At 48.0% G+C, this 16,717-nt stretch overlaps 1 protein-coding gene across 5 annotated transcripts in view; it reads left to right on the plus strand.

The window, feature by feature from the left end:
- The window catches only part of ZBTB7C (zinc finger and BTB domain containing 7C), a 145,208-nt gene that overhangs the window by 25,260 nt on the left and 103,231 nt on the right, over positions 1-16,717 (plus strand). For 2 of the 5 annotated variants that reach the window (XM_038124907.1, XM_038124908.1), the window contains exon 3: positions 9,092-9,282. The exons of the other annotated variants lie outside the window; for them this stretch is intronic. In XM_038124907.1, coding sequence (XP_037980835.1) covers positions 9,259-9,282 — 24 coding nt within the window. In that variant the 5' untranslated portion in view covers positions 9,092-9,258. The remainder of the gene's footprint in view (positions 1-9,091; positions 9,283-16,717) is intronic. 5 annotated transcript variants of the gene reach the window in all.

Genomic DNA, 16,717 nt, shown 5'->3' on the forward strand with positions numbered 1-16,717 from the left:
ATCTCTCTCCTTTTCCAGGGCAGGGATTGTTTTTGATGTTGCAAGTGAAGTAGCAGTAGCTGGCCTAGCATGATAATATGCCCTCCTGGCAAGGTCTGTGGACCTCTGTAATATGGTCAGGGAATTGTAAGGATACAACATTCAGGCAATGCCCAAAGCCAGTAGCTGTGGTTCTTCTGATGTCTCTGTCCTTCAGGAGGTGGAGGATGTTAAGGTCTGCAGTGAAATGATCCTGACTTACACTAACTTTCCAGACTTTTAGATAGTTGCCTCATAAAACCTGCACAAAATGCCAAATTCAAAATAACGAATGGCTTGGATTTTCCCCCTTTCTTTTCAAATACAAGGAGCACCAAAGTTTGTTACTTGATAGTTGAAAACTTTATAGAAGGCAGCGATGGATTGGCATGGGTGGGACAACTGCGTGGAAGGGAAGAGGTAAATGAAGGAGTTTTGGGGCAGTGAAAAAGAGATGGGGAGCCTTGGATGGTCATCCAGTTAACCTGACTATAGCTGAGGAGTGTCCATCTCCATGAAAAGGGTGGCCAGACATTGGAAGGGGCTGCCCAGGGAGGTGTTGAACTCCCCATCCATGGAGATGTCCAAGGAGTGCCTGGATATGACACTGAGTGCTCTGGTGACAACATGGGGGTCAGGCACAGGTTGGACTTGATGGTCTTTTCCAACCTGAATTCTTCTGGGATTCTGTGATCCTGCTGGGATGTGGTATCATCACTGTGTACAGTGTAGCTGGTGGGAGGTGGGAATGGCTCCAGAAGGAGAGGACTTGGGCTAAGGAATTGGCAGCCAAGGCAGGAGCACACAGCTCAGTCTGTTCTGCCAGGAGGCTGGAGCTGAATGTTGCACTGGGGCTCATTTCTGCTGATGAGCAAAGGGCAAGCCTTGAGCTCCAGCTGCTCCATGGGTGGTTCGGTGCTTCAGGACAGAACAGGCTTGGGTTAATGCAGAGTAATTCAGATCTGGGAAGGAGAGTGCTTTTATTCTCCCTTTTAAATCTTCTTTGGGTTCTTCACAATTAATTTCTGCTCAGGCTCCATGCATGGCCTTGACCAAGCCACTCTAGGCTGAGTTAGACGAAATTGGTTTTGGTGGGTACCTAAATAAAGGGCTGGAATCTCTTGTTTATCTGGTCCTCAGCTGTGAAGCCCCTAAGTTAATTCCATGTGGGAGACTCAAGCACATAGGCTTGAGCATTCTTACTTGCTAATTGAATTCCTGAGCACTTACTTCCACCTGGGGAAGGCAGAGACAATACTTTTCTCCCTAGCTCTGGGAGGTTTATGAAGCACTTGGGAATATGAGGCTGCAACAGCATGGAGCTTTTCAGAAAAAATAGAGGGGAATTGGCCAAGATACTCCTTGTGATTGAGATTTGTAAGGCCAGCTGATGCCCGTGATCACAGACTGCCGAGGGTGGATCTTCCAGGTCTCTGCTGCTCCAGCTCTTTTCTTGTCCGTGGGTGGAGGTGGCTGGAATTTCAGGCCACAAATCCCCACGAGACCATCTGAAAAAGTTTATTTTGCTGCAGCTTTTTGCTTCTAGTCAAGGGGCCTCCTCCCTTCCCCTTCAAACCCTTCCTTTGCTCTGCGTTTCCTCCTCTGAAATCCTATTTCCTTCTTCCCACCAGGATTCCCTCCCTACCAAGAAAATCCAAGCTGCTTATTTTAATGTTTGAGATAGATATAACATATGATTGAGGGTCTGGGCACCTGCATTTCAGAATGACTGCAGTGCCTCTGGTTTTTGCAAAGAGCTACTGCCTGCAGTTACTGGCTTGGAGGAGGCTGGCATCTTGGAGAAGTGTTTTTTCAAGGAGGTGACTCTGTGCTGGGGTTCAGAGAGTGATGAAATGCATGCTGGTGGTTCCCTTCTGAGGGCTTTCCAAGCCCTTATTCCCACCTCCACATACCCAGGGAACAGTCTGGAGGAGTACCAGCTCTGGTTTCTCCTCATTTTGCTCTCATTTAGAAGGGCGCAGCTCTGAGCTGTGCTGCTGAGAGCCTTGCCCCTGCGTGGTAATGGAGGAGTAAGTCAGGGTTTTTAATCACTTATTCCAAGTGTAATTCCCAGGCTGTTCTGAGTCACGTCAGGAGCTGCAGAACAAGGCACCCCCATCCCTCACGCTGGCAGACGATGACATCGGTGAGTACGAGCACTCCCAGCCCTGCCTGCCGTGCCCTGGCTCTGCACACACAGCCTGGGAAGAATGAGGTCCCTGTATGGTAGGAAAAAGAAATGCAAGGGGTAAAACACAAGCCAGAGGGTGGTTTGCCACGGTGACAGTAAGTGTGGCTCTTGAAAATTGCCTCAGAGTTGTGCTGCACGTTGGTGGTGTGGTGTAGAGCACACACGTGAGCATGGCAAAACACGTGGCAGTCAGAGGAGGTGGTGCATCTCAGGGGGAGGCTGTGGCTCAGGAGGCACCTTGTCCCTGCAACACAGGGTGCTGAAGCAGTGCAAAGATGTGGTTGTTGGAGGAGGAGGAAGAGTGATGCAAAAGTGCTTCCCTGTGCTGCCTGGAGAAGTGGTGGATGTCCCATCCTTGAAAATATTCAAGACCAGGACTCTGAGCCTGATGTAGTTGAGGATGTCCCTGCCCATGGCAGGGATGTTGGACTAGATGACTTTTAAAGATCCCTTCCAACCTGAAATTCTAGGATTCTGTGATTCCCAGGAGCTCTGTGTTTCCCATAAAGCTGATTTGGGTGAAAGCCAGAGAAATACCAAGCTAGGATTGTGTATGCCCAGATATGCTCAGTGAGGAGAAGCAGTCTCCTAGGAGAAGGATGAGTTTTTTGGGAAGGAAACATCCCATCTCCCTCCGCCCAGCAGGCTGGGAGAGATTGGGTTTAACATCTCATTATTGCAGTTGCACTCAGGAGATGAGGCAGTTTTACTTTATTTTGATATTAAAGACATTCTTTAAAGAAGTGTCAGCCCATAGACTGCCACTTTTATAGTTAAAAAATTGTAGCTGCTTGCCTGGGGTGTATTTGAGAACAGCAAGGAAGAGACTATTAGATTAATAAGTGAAGGTTTAATTAATTGTCATTATTTGCATAATAGTGTCCTCTAATTAATAGGTAATGGGCAGCCTCTGAATTAATGCACAAGTGGGATCTCCACTGATGCCATCAGAGAAGGGGTTTTATTGCTGGAAAATGCAGTTTTGCTTAGGCTTTTTAGTAAATTTAGTAACTGTGAGAGCCAAAGGGTGTCTGTGACAGTGTGTGCCTGGAGTGGCAAGGTCTTTTAGGGACAGCACACATCTTCCCTAAATGCATCAGACCTGGAATGCAACCAGGGTTTTGTTCAAGTCTGTTGCTGGCCTGCTGCAGGCAGAGGCCAGAGAAGAAACTGTTTTTGTGTTTTACTCCGTCTTCAGTAGCTTGGAAAGTGTTTTTTTTGTATTGTGGCCATGGTTTTCCTCTCCTTTTGGTTCTTAATACTCCCTCATGCTGCCATTTTGGTGTCCCTTCTTCAGCTGGTGGATTCTTTTCTGCTGGTCTACAGGCACATTAATGGTTCCTGTCACAGATGCCTGCTGGAGGGGATCTCTCTCTCTCCATTTCTGTTTCTCCCTTCTTTTTATGCTTTGATTATGACTGTGTTTGTGGTAAGTGGAACGGGATGACATGGAATGACTTAAGATACAGATCTTGGTGTAAAGCAAAGCCTGATGTTAAATTTGGGGATGGAAAGGAGATAGAAGATGGGGGGCCAGCCTCTTGTCTGTAGGTAGGTCCTGGCAGTAGGTGGGATTCCAGGCTGAGAGAATGCAGGATGCTGTCAGCATCCTGGAGCATTCACAACGTGAGAGGAGACAGGCAGAGGGATGCAGATGTGGGAGAGCACTGGGGAAGCAATGGGGCATTGATCCAGCATAGCTATTTGTTCATTTTCCTGTCAAACCACCCTTGACCTGTCCCACCTTAATTTTAAAGTATATTTTGTCCCTTGTCGACCTAGTAATTAAAGCAGTCTTCCCTACATCCTAATATGCACTTAGACATTGGCATGGGCTTCCCATAGAAGTTGTGCTTGCCCCTGGATCCCTGGAAGTGTCCAAGGCCAGGTTGGACAGGGCTTGGAGCAACCTGGGCTAGTGGAAGGTGTCCCTGCCCATGGCAGGGGGTGGAATGGATGAGCTTTAAGGTCCCCTCCAACCCAAACCATTCTGTGATGTTATTTCCTGCAGTGATAATCCTGCTGCTTTCAGAGAGATGGGTGTAGACCCGGCTTTGGCTCTGTGTTAGAATTTGCACCTGCTTGTACCAGCAGAGAGCTGAGACCTTAGAACTGATTTAATAATTTTCTTTCAGTTAATCTACCCCCTATCCTCAAATGAAAACTTCAGTTATGTACCCAGGGAGTTTTTGCTCTCGTTTTCCACTGAACTCTTGTGAGATGCCGTGATCTTTGAGTGATGGTTATAGGCTCTGTCAGAGCAGAAGCATCATGCTGACAGACAGCAGGTATTTTGGAAATAAATGACCAAAAAAAAAAAGACCAGGTTGTGGAAGTAAAGAATGTGTATTTTTGTTGCTTCTGTGGTTGTGAACAATCTCTCCTCACCAAAGGCAGCTCTTCAAGAGAGGAAGCACAATTTGGCTAAAATTGCTGGAATGAGGTCATAAAATTATACTCCATGAATGGTCCTGTTATTCACAAAGGACAGTTGTTTGGATGGAAATTGCTGAAGACCTTTCACTGGTACAGTGGGGAAAAGAGAGAGATTTCATGAGCCTCCCAGAATTTAGCTGCTGAGGGGATTCATGCTGATGTAACAGCCAAATACTCTGTTAGAGACCATTTGTACTCTACTGTACTCCAGGGGCTGTTGCTCCTTGCATGTGGTCTTGAGCAGAGCTCATCAGATACTGCTTGTGAGAAAGTACATTTGTGTCATTCCTTAAATGTCAAAATGTCCATCCAGCACCCCCTTTTCCAAAGCCTGGAGCTCTTCCTTGCCATTGCTCCTTTAGGTGAGCCACTGCTCATGCACGCAGTGTTTCTGGATGTGGGATGGGTGGGAGAAATCCCCTGGTGCAGTAGGATGCAGGGCATACTCCACTCACCTGGAATGACAGAGAAGTTCTACATGAGCAAAATAGTTACTGAAATTATCTGCTGTGCCAATCAACAAGGCCAGGGCTTCTTCTTTGCAGAAGAGAGTCAAGGAACCTTTAGTGCATCTTGCTTGGAAGAGTGCATTTGTGTCAAGCCTTGGGTATGCCGCCTTAGTGCAGTGCACTAACACAGTCCAGTACCAACACACCTGGCGTGCTTAAGAGGATTTCCTTCATCAGCTTGGTTTTCAGCTGGAGGATTCAAGTTGGTGAAAAGCCCAGATCTGAATTTATACCAACAGGTTTTTAGTTTAAGAGTCCAGAGGAAAGGAGTAGCCTCCTTAGGAATATTAAAGTGACGGAAGGCAGGTTCACATTAGATATTGGGAAGGAATTCTTGGCTTTGAGGGTGGGGAAACCCTGGCACAGGTTGCCCAGAGCAGCTGTGGCTGCCTCTGGACCCCTGGAAGTGTCCAAGGCCAGGCTGGATGGGGCTTGGAGCAACCTGGGACAGTGGAAGTTGTCCCTGCCCATGGCAGGGGACGGAACTGGATGAGGTTTAAGGTCCTTTCCAACACAAATAATTTTAGGATTCCCAGAAGCCCTTTATTTCTCATAAGATTGCTTTTTAATTTTTTTTTTTTTTTTTTTTTTTTTTTTTTTGTAGTTCAGCAGATGAAGAGCCAACTTCATTTAATAAGGGATGTTGGCTGAGCTTCAGGGCATGGATTAAATACAGCAGTGTGTGGGGAATGGAGAAAAGGCTGAATGTGAAGAGGCTGCTTCTTCTGTCCCTAACCTCAAAAAAAGCAAGGGGTAAAAGGATCCAGAGAAAGGACAACAGGAGAGAAAAGCAAAATATAGATCTTTCTGTTTTCTTTTTTGCCTTTTTTTTTTTTTCCTGTTGCATTAGTTCTTTTTTCTGCAGGTGTCTTACAAAAGCAGTGTTTTGTCATCTTCTGTATTTCATACCTCCTGTGTCCGTGCCAGGATACCTGCTTTTATAAGGTGGACAATGGGAGTGCAGCTGGCACTGAGCCGCAGCCTGAGCTGTTCTGCACCTCATGCGGATTTGAGTTCAAATAAATAGTTTGACTCACTCAAGGAGTGAATCAGAAGAAGGAACTCGAGCCTCTAGCCTACAAGCACCGTGCTGTGCAAGAAAGGTGTATAAACATGTAAGATTTTCTTAAGTGTGCAGTTCAATGTGAAGCTTGTGCTGGAGCAGAGTTGGCATTTCAGACCCACCATAGCCTTCCTCAGGAGACTGCAAGGATATTTTGGTTTAGACCTGATATTACAGACATCCAGGAGAATGGAAGTTTGTTGCCTGTCCCGTTCTTAGATCTGTCTTTGGTGCTAAGTGCTTTCAGTATGAGTAAACTGCAGTGTTGAAAAGTAAAAACAGGGAAAGCATCCCCCTGGAGTCTCCAGAGCTGATGCTGTGTTCAGATTCCTTGCTGTTGGAAAAAGTTGGTGCCTTGCTGGTGGTGGCTGGGGGCAGGTTCTCCTGGCCTAGGCTGGCTTTGGTCCCTCAGTCACCCAGCAAGGTCACACCAGCACGGTGATGGATTTAGGCCTAGTGGTGCAAGTTTCCCTTAGCCATTGCCTGTCTAAGCTGGATTGGGACCACTGAGTGTGACCAGCAGGAATGGTTTTAGTTTTAAACTAAAACAGGAGAGATTTAGAATAGGTATTGTGAATGAATTCTTGGCTGGGAGAGTGGTGAGGTACTGGTTTCCCAGAGAAGCTGTGGCTGCTCCATCCCTGGAATGGTTCAAGGGCGGCTGGGTGAGGCCTGGAGCAACCTGACCTACTGGATATCTTTCCCATGGTGGTTGGCATTGAAACAAAATGATCTTTAAAGACCCTTTCAACCCAAACCCTTGTGTGATTCTCTGTGACATCTTCTGGAAACACAGCTGTAGGACAGCTCCACCAGGTTGGACAGCCCAGGTTCCTGATCTGGGCTCCCTGCTGAGTCCCACCAGCAGCCTCTTGGAAAACCAGAAGCGGTGTGACCACTCTGGTGTCCCCAGAAGTCTTCACCAAGGCCTCAGGCTGATGGATGTGCTTATGTGGATGAGTATTACCCCTCTGAGGAGGGGCTGTGAGACAATACCCTTGGTTGTCATTGCTGGCTGGTTTTGTCATGCCTCCAAAGCCTTGCAAATCACTCAAGGCATGACATGGTCGTCTGTGTATGAGAGGTGAGATCTACTCAGAAATTGTTTTTATTATGTGTTGGTGATAGCAGATAAATAATGTTCCCTCTGGCTTGTGCACGGGGCGGGGGGGGGGGGGGGGGGGATGGTTTTCTCCTGTGCCTTCAAATGAGGTGATTAATAACAACCATTAATCCCTATGAATGACAGCAGTATATTAGGAGAAAAACACATGTTAAAATAATTTGAGAGGCTGTTGTTGGGTCATAGGCTAACTCATTCTCTTCATATATAATATTTTCATAAGGTGTAAATATTTCTGGGCTTGAGATGTTGGCTGGAGATCAGGTTTTGGGTATCAGCGTCACTGTCTGGACCAAAACTGAACTGAACTTCCAGTGTAGTTTAATTAAAGTAGATTTAGACTGGATATTAGAAAGAAATTTCATAATTTTTGAGTGAGTGTGGTGAAGCCCTGGCACAGGGTGCCCAGAGCAGCTGTGGCTGCCCCTGGAAGTATCCAAGGCCTGGCTGGAAGAGCTTGGAGCAACCTGGGACAGTGGAAGGTGTCCCTGCCCATGGCAGGGCATGGGATGGGATAAGCTTTAAGGCTTATTGCAATCTAAACCATTCTGGGATTCTGTGAATTCAAAAGTTGGATTTCAGAAAGTCTGGACTATTCATAAGCTTAAATTGAATTTGGCAACTGGATATGTTGAAAATCCCCAGGGGGAGCTAATTTATTTTTAATGTCCAGGCATTTCAAGTGAAATGTCAGAATGAAATGTGTCATTTTGGAAATGCCAAAACATTTTCTTTTTGACAGCTTCTCAATGAAGCTTTTCAACTTTTTGTTTGGGAACTACAGTTAACAGTTAGAAGGAAGAAAGATTAAACAAGTCTTGGTAGTAGTGGGCTAAGATATTTAGTTTTGATTCAAACAAAACGTGAAGGGGTGGCAAGCTTTTGTTTTTTTTTCTTTGTCTCTAAACCTCTTTCACTTCCCCCCAGATCTGTTTCTCATTGATTCAAGATACTTTTCTCCTACTTCTAATACAAGTAGAACACGTCATAAGATTAAAAAAAAAACTTATTCACCTTTTCCAGCTCCTGGAACACTCTGGTTTGGAATTTGTGAAAATGACTGAGGGAAAACTTGTGGAGGAATAAACATCCCATTATGTGCTGTGATCCTAAATTCTGAATTTCATGGCAGGGCTATAGGGCTACTTATGGTGCCCAGGGCAGCATCCCAGCTCTCGCAGGCCATCCTGGGCTCCACAGTAAAGCAGGTGAGGCCCTGATGAATCCACTGGCAGGAATTACTGAGACATTATTCCAGGGCTGTAGGAGACACCTTGGGGAGTTGGCACCACAGCTTAGGGAGCATTGTCCTGACTGAACCCACCAAGCATAACAAAGTGGTGGATTCCCCATCCCTGGCAGTGTCCAAGGCCAGGCTGGACAGGGCTTGGAGCAGCCTGGGACAGTGGAAGGTGTCCCTGCCTTGGCAGGGGGTGGCACTGGGTGGCCCGTTCCAACCCAAACTGTGCCATGATTTTACCATCCTGGGCTGCTGCGCTGCCCATTCTCTCTCAGTGCCATCTTCCCAGCCTCCTAAAAGCAAAGCCTGTGATTTTTTTCAGGTCAGTGGCCCTTTTTATTTTGGAGGGTAAGCTCAACAGACATGGGGGTGATGCAAGATGTTTTCCTTTGTAGGGCTCGTTACCACGCGTCTGGAGGTGGAGTGACATCATTCTCACGCTGGGGTCTGCAGTGAGCCATTGATCTTGATGTACCCTCTTTGCAGGCAGTAATGTGTGTTCTTTCCTTAGCATTTTGGGCAGGAGATGCATCATGCTGCCTGCTGGAGCCCAGGGAGGAGCATCATCAAAATGAAGGATGCCAGAGGCTTAATTGGTCTTTGAGGATCAGCCCCCAGCTCGTTTTTGTCTTCAGCTCCTTTCCACTGTAGTCGCTCCCCTGGGTCTGAAGAATTGGTATGAAAAAAGAGTTTCCCATCGCAGTGAGTCTCAACTAATTTTGTTCTGTGTTCTGGAGGAAACTGTGCAATATTCAATAGGCAGGAAACGGATGAAATTGGGAAAAAAAAAGAAATCACAGGCTTATCCAGAAATTACTCTGAAAAAGCTGCTGATTTTTCAGACCAGAGCATGAAGTCCTTTGCACCTTGCTCCCCTATTTGAACCATCCCTCGGCACTCTGAGGGCTGTAATTCCCTGCTGTGTTATCATGTGCTCCCATGAGGCAGAGAGCAGCCGTGTCCTGCCCAAACACTGGCAGGCTTTTTGCAAGGGCAGCACCACCAAACAGAGGAGCTGAGGACACTGGAGGTCAGGGCTGGAGATGCTGACTTCCCTTACCCTAATTAACAGGCTAAGCTTCCAAAAGCAGCCCAAAAGCAAGTGTGTGGTGGTGGCAGGGGGAGCAGAGAGAGATGGGACGTGTGGAGGGGTGAGTGATCCCTCTGGAATTGCCGGAGAATTCCCGTGCCCACTGGCGACTGGGAGCTGTCAACGCCGCGGCGGGCGAGATGGAGGTCGCAAACCTCTGGAGAAACATTTTGCAGTGTGGATCCAGTAGCTGTCATCCACATCCGAGGTTTGGGAAGAGCTGTGTGCAGGGGGATGGCAGCAGCCTCGTAGCTTTTGTTTCTTTAATTGCTAACAGCAAGGCACTGCTGTTCTCTGGAGGAGAGGGGAGATGCTCGGGTTTACATTTCTCTTCTCCCGTTACTTTTACCTGGCTTGCTTCAGTCTCTGCTGCTGAGCTCTGAAGGATTTTCATGCTGTTAAAATAGAATTAGCCAGCACCAAAACAAGGGATTTTTTTTTAAAGCTTATTTAACTGCGAGACAGCAATAGGGAAATGTCACCAAACATTTGTTTGGTTCTGCCGTCAGGTTGGTGTCGCAGGGCTTTCAGATGGTTGCCCATATGTGGGGAAAACACATTTTCTGTTACTCATACTGCAAGCAGCTGTGTCTGGAAAAGGCAACCTGCAGCTCTCTTTGCTACAGGGTGCAAGGCAAAATTCATTTTCTGTGGCAGTGGCAAACTTTGGATGTCTCCAGAAGTGTTTTGGGTAGCTGATGGTGTAAAAGTATTCCTGCTCTGCATGGTGGCTGTTCTTTTGTTTTAGCTGCTGTGGCCCTAATGGTAAAGCAAGGCTGAATTGTCACCTTTGGGCTATTTTGTGCAGGTCCCTCCTGCACCAGGGTTTGCAACTCATTCGTGGTGGACATGTCCCTACTTTGCACAGTGAGGAGAGATATCACAGAACCCTCAAACGATTTGGATTGGAAGGGATCCAAAGCTTAAAGCCCATCTTGTCTCATCTCCTGACATGGGCAGGGACACCTTCTACTATCCCACCTGGCTGCTCCAAGCTCCATCCAACCTGGCCTTGGGCACTGCCAGGGATGCAGGGACAGCCACAGCTGCTCTGGGCACCCTGGGCCAGGGCCTGCCCACCCTCCCAGCCAGCAATTCCTGCCCAATATCCCATCTGGGCCTGCCCTCTGGCCCTGGGAAGCCATTGCCTGGCTGCTGGCCCTGCATGCCTTGTCCCCAGTGCCTGGGCAGCTCTCCTGGAGCCCCTGCAGGCCCTGGCAGGGGCTCGCAGGTGTCCTTGGAGCCTTCTCTGGTGCAGCTGAACAGCCCCAGCTGTGCCAGGCTGGCTCCAGAGCAGAGGGGCTCCAGCCCTTGGATGCTTCAGGCCTCCTCTGGGCTCATTCCAGCAGGTCTCTGTCTTTCCAGTGCTGAGGACCCCAGAGCTGGATGTGGGACTCCAGATGGGGTCATACCAGAGCAGAGGGACAAGTCCTCTCCCTTGACCTGGCAATATCTCTTCAGATATCCTCTGGTGTAGTGGGTTGACCCATCAAAGCAGCTCTCTCACTCCCCTCCACAGCTGGACTGGGCAGAGAAAATATAATGAAGAATTCATGAGTTGAGGTAAGACTTGTGAGAGATCCCTCACCAAATACCATCGTGGGCAAAACAGACTCATCACGAGGATATTGTCTGAATTGATTAACAACAAAATCAGAGCAGGATAATGAGAAATAAAAACAGACCTTAAAACACTTTCCTTGCACCCCTCCCTCCTCCCCCAGTGGCACAAGGAGACAGGGAATGAGGGTTATGGTCAGTTCATCACATGATGATCCTGCCACTGCTCATGGAGAGGAGTTGGAGTCCTTCCCTGCCCCAGCATGTGCTTCCCTCTCCATGGGCTTTCAGCAGGATCACAGCCTCTCTCAGGTGTCCCCCTGCCCTGGGCTCCTCCAGGGGCTGCAGGTGCATCTCTGCATCCCTGATGCCCTCCATGGGCTGCAGGGGAATCTCAGCTCTGGCACCTGGAGCAGCTCCTGCCCCTCCTTCCCTACTGCCCTTTGTGTCTGCAGAGTTGTTCCTCTCACTTGTTCTCACCTCTGCTCTTCTGCACTCACAATTAAAACTGGGCAACAACTTCTTTATTCTTAAATCTGTTATCACAGAGGAATCACCATCATTCCTGAAGGGCTTGGCCTTGGGGTCTGTCCTGGAGCTGGCTGGCATTGGCTCTGTGGGACATGGGGGAAGCTTCCTGCAGAAGCCACCCCTGCAACTAACAAAGCCTGGCCACGCAAACCAAATAAATCTGGTTAAGATCATTTTCCACCCACACACTCCCAGGCAAGTGTGAAGCCCTCATGGACTCTGAGATCTCCCATCCATCAGCTTGTGCACCGAGTCAGTGTTTTCAGGATGGTCAGGGCTTGCTCTTGCAACCTGTGCCACATTTATCCTTCTCCAAACCAAGGAAGATCTGTGCCAAAGGAGCACATGCCTGGCTGGCTGAAGGGAAAAAAAAAAAAACCAACCCACCCTAGAGCCTATTTAGGGTGCCTGTGACTTATTTTTTTCTTTATACAGTGCAAATGGTGAGTGCCTGTGTGGCAATACAAAGCAGGAAGAAAAAAGCTGCTACGTGCTGATTACGTCTTCATGTGGGCACAGCAAGGGTTCACTCCCTAGGTCTGGGGAGAATGGTGTTTTTGTGATGCTGTAAATGGCTGCACTCAAAGGCAGTAATTTGAATTTCTCTAGACCCTAATATATATGTTATATATATGTTTTATATATATATAAATATATATATATATGTTTATTAGCCTGGATAGATCCAGTGGTGAGACTTTGGCTCACCCACCCCCCATCCCTTGTTAGCAGGATGGTTCTGTTATCTTTTGAGATGAAAGGTGCCCCAGAAATGTAAACCACCGATGAGCTGTGCTCCTTTTAATGTAAAATAGTAATAATAAATACTGTCCTGCTGTTCCCCTCATCCCTTGTCATCACAAAGCACTCCATAAATTGCACTCCAGCCTCTTGCATTCCAGTTGTTGTGCGTACCGAGACACAGCCGTGCGTGGGAATAAAAGAAATACTACCTTTGGGGTCACTGCTGATGTTACCCACAGGTTAATGCGACTGGTTTGTATTTCCCTTCACTCCCCCTTAATCCAGTTTCTGATCCATGTTGATCTGGAGGCTGAGTTCAGCCTGCAGCAGTTTATGCCTTTATCCCAGTTGAGTCCCAATACCTGCTGGCATAGTGGATATCTCGCATCCCTCTGGCCTGGGCAGAGTCAGTGACCTGGTCTCTGCTCACCAGGGAGGAGATTGAGGCTCTGTGGAATCCTGGGTGTTCACCTGTCCTAAAAGTGGGACAGGGTTGTGTTTTTGACAGCCTTGCTTTGCTGCCTTTTCCCATGGATTTGAATCTGCCGCCTGGCACCATGTGATTCTCAGGTTTCCCTTTGGCAGGCGCTGCTCCTCTCCTCCTGGGCTTGGGTCTTTGCTCGTGGAGGAGAGACTCAGCCATCCCTGTATCATGTTTTCCTTCTGTCAGCCTCACCTCCTTCCCATCCAGCATCCACTCAGAGGCTGAGTGTTTTGGAAGGAGGGATGAGTGTGCCTGAGCTCTGCAATGTCTCCATAGGGAGCCCCTGGCTCCTCAGAGCATCCTCAAACTCCCTGATTGTCCGTCCTTCCTCATCCTCGTGCTTTTGGCCCAGGAGTGAACATCAGTAAGTCAGTAAGTCAGTGAACACCAGTAAGTCAGATGCTGTCCCGGCCCACGCACAACAGTTGAAATTCCTCAAGTGAAATTCATTTTTAAATTTTGTTAGACATCCAAAACTCTTTCCTAGCACTGAACCAAGTTTACATTTTGGAATCATAAAATGGTTTGGTTTGTGAAGGCCATCTAGTCTGCTTGTAATGGGCAGGAACATATTCCATTAGACAAGGATGCTCAGAGCCCCATCCCACCAGGACTTCAATGTTTCCAGTGATAGGACAGCCACCTTCTTTGGGGTCTTCTTTGTCCTCCAAAACTGGAAGGCGAAAGATTTTGTTGATGCTCAGCTGCAAACTGGCCTCCACACTCTTTTGCTGGGGCTCAGGCATATCCAAATTATCTGAATTCAGACTGGGTTCCCGTGATCTGGCCGCAGCCTGGGGGGCGATAACCTCCATCACAAAGGTCCAACCCAGCAGCCTGGGTTATTTTAAAGGAGGTAAGTGGAAGAGCCCACTGAGATAAATGCTCAGGTAATCACACAGGTCCAAACTGTGAAACCACCTTATGTCATCAAAGCAATTTGAAAATCAATTTGATGTCTGGCAGGGAGGCAGACACGTCAGGTCCCTTCGGTGTTCATTAGCATTCAGGTGGCAGCGCTCTGCCAAAGCTGCTTTTTCTGGGAAAGCTATTGAAAAAAAAAATTAAAGGAGAGGGAAAAATTAAAATTAAGCATTAACCATAATTTCCTCTCATTAAAGGTAACAACAGCCCCAGCACCAGTCTGGAATGGGGCTGGTGGATGGGTTTTCAAGACGGGGAAACAGAGTGCACACCACAGAAGTGAAGTGATGATCAAATAAGAAAGCAAATGAGGCTCCCCCCTCATTTTTAACAAAGGCAGGAGCGGGGCCAGTGGCAGAGTGGTTTAACTGAGCAGTTAGAAAATTGGAGGTCAAAGCCTGACATGGCTATTGATGAATTGAGGGTGTTGGAAGAAGAGTAGCAGACATCACGAGTGGGCTGTAGGGACTGAAACATGAAGCAAGATTAAAAGAAGTTAAGTACCTGGAAGTGGTGTGGCTGTGCAGCAGTGAGGTGAGCCATAATTACAGTAACCACATGCTGCAGACTGGAGAGAGACCAAGGGAGAGAGGATCAGAGTGGGGTAAGGCAGAGGAAGGAGGGGAGGGAAGATTCAGGGTTTTGAATCTCTTTGTTCCAGATGTGTTTGGGCACATTGTGTGGTACAACACCTGCTGGTCACCTGTTTTCTGCCATCTCCCCCTGACTTTATTCTAGTTCATGCCCTGATGTTTCCCACGCAGCCTCAGGTCATTAATGAAGGGCTGGAATGGGCTCTGCTGGCTGAGGATGAGACTGGGGCAGCCTCCTGTAAAGCATCCTCGTGGACATGGTGTTCAGTGCTTGAAGGAGCAAATCCTTTGAAGGTCTGGCCTGGTGATTCATACCATGTGGGACATACTGGGCAGGGTGCTGGGATGGATCTGGCTTAGGGCTGGTAGCAGCTCTCAGGGCATTCCTGCCTGGTATTGTCAGGTGTCAGGCTCCCATTGCATCTTTCCATGCAGTGGTGTCACTTAGTTGCTCTCACTTGATGAGGTCCCTTGTTTTCATGCAGACTTTATGAGCTTCATATATTCCTGTCATCATGCCTCCCTTTGAAACTGGAGTGGAGATGGTGCCCTGGGCAGGTGATGTACTGAAAATTGTAGGTGCAGGGACTTGCATGCATTTTTTTTATTAAGCTCTCTGGTGTACAAAGGCAAGCTCTAAATGAAACCCTAACGACTGTGACTGCAAAATTATCTCCATGAATCCAAGCGTAGCAGCACCTCCCTGAGTCTGCAGGTAGCCTGAGACAGTAAAATAATGGGTGAGCACTTCTGCCTCTTACCAGATGCTTCAGGGAGCTCAGCTTGGTCACTTTGCCTTGATTGGTCTTGATTAACTTTTCCCCTGATGATTATTTTGGTGCCTTAAGTGACAAAGGGAATGGACTAAGGGGTGACAGGGGGGTTGTTACCTTTAAGGTTCCTTCCAGCCCAGACAGTTCTCTGATTGTATGGTTCTAAATCTCCCAAAGCCTGCTAGCACCATACTTTTCCATGTTTGCACTGATTGCATGATCAATTAATTGACTGAAGCCATGTTTGCATGTAACATTTTTCATCTGGCTTCTCAAGGAAACAAATCTGAGACCTGGCTCTTCCTCTGTCCCATCAGCAGTTCTTGAACCCTGAAGTGGGTAAGGGTCAGGTTTGTTGGGGGACTAGGAATAATTTGAAGTGCCTAGATTTCTTCAGAATAAATATCTTGCCAGAGACCCTAATGGCTCGTGTGAGGAAACATCTGCAGTGATACGAGACACACCAGTGGTGGTAGAGCCATGCCACGCGGTTGCCACCCAGCTGCAGATGGGTGGATGCTTTTAAACAAATTAATCCTGAGGGTGCCTGCAATCTCTGTGCAGCCAGACACTCCTGGGATAAATCCTGGACCTAATTCCGAGCTGTCTGGCATCTCATGTAGTCATCCAGCTTCTGCAGAGCAGGGACAGGGAGCAGCCTCTCTGCTGTTTGACTGCGAGGCGCTGAGGGACTGGACCTTTTGCATGTGTCTGAGCTGGGCAGACACGAGTCTTGGATCAAATTAAAAAACACAGCAACTTGTGAGTGCGTTAGACATGACTAAGGGCTGCTTGGGTTAATGGAAAAGTTGAGCAGAGCTTAATTGTTCCTGCATAAAGAGCACATGGAGGAGCTATGGAGGCGGTCAGAGGGGATGTGTGTAAGGTGTAGCTTTGTAGGGTGGGAGGGAGTAGATAAGCCAGCATCACTTTAGGAAAAAGATAAAATTAGGACTCAGAAGCTTTATTGTGAGGGCTGTTGGTGCCAGAGCAGCTGCAGCAGAGAGCTGGCCTGGGATGCTGTGGTTCAAATCTTTTTTTTTTTTTTTTTTAACACATTTGCTTTATGTGGGGGGATTTTGTGCCAAATGAGATACCATGTTCTGGTGACAATCTTGCTGTGTGCCGTGTGGCTGGCACAGAGCCCGTGTGTGAGTGCTGGTGTGTGGGAGTTTGTCTGTGTGCCTGCAGACCCCCTGTCAGCTGAGTGTTGCAGGACACGTGGGCTGAGCCACAGGTCCCCAGGGCTGCCGTGGAAGTTGGGCAGTGGCACAGAGAGAGTCAGTACAGTGGTTTCCCAATGTCTTCTCCAGCCATCCTTGAATCCTACAATAGTTCATGATGGATGGGATCTTAAGGATTACCTAGTTTCATGCCCCTGCCATGGGTAGGGACACCTTCCACTAGACCAGGTTGCAGTGACAGAGCCCAAGGGTGG

The sequence above is a fragment of the Motacilla alba genome, chromosome Z (genome assembly GCF_015832195.1).
Source record: "Motacilla alba alba isolate MOTALB_02 chromosome Z, Motacilla_alba_V1.0_pri, whole genome shotgun sequence".
In the NCBI taxonomy this organism is placed as follows: Eukaryota; Metazoa; Chordata; class Aves; order Passeriformes; family Motacillidae; genus Motacilla; species Motacilla alba.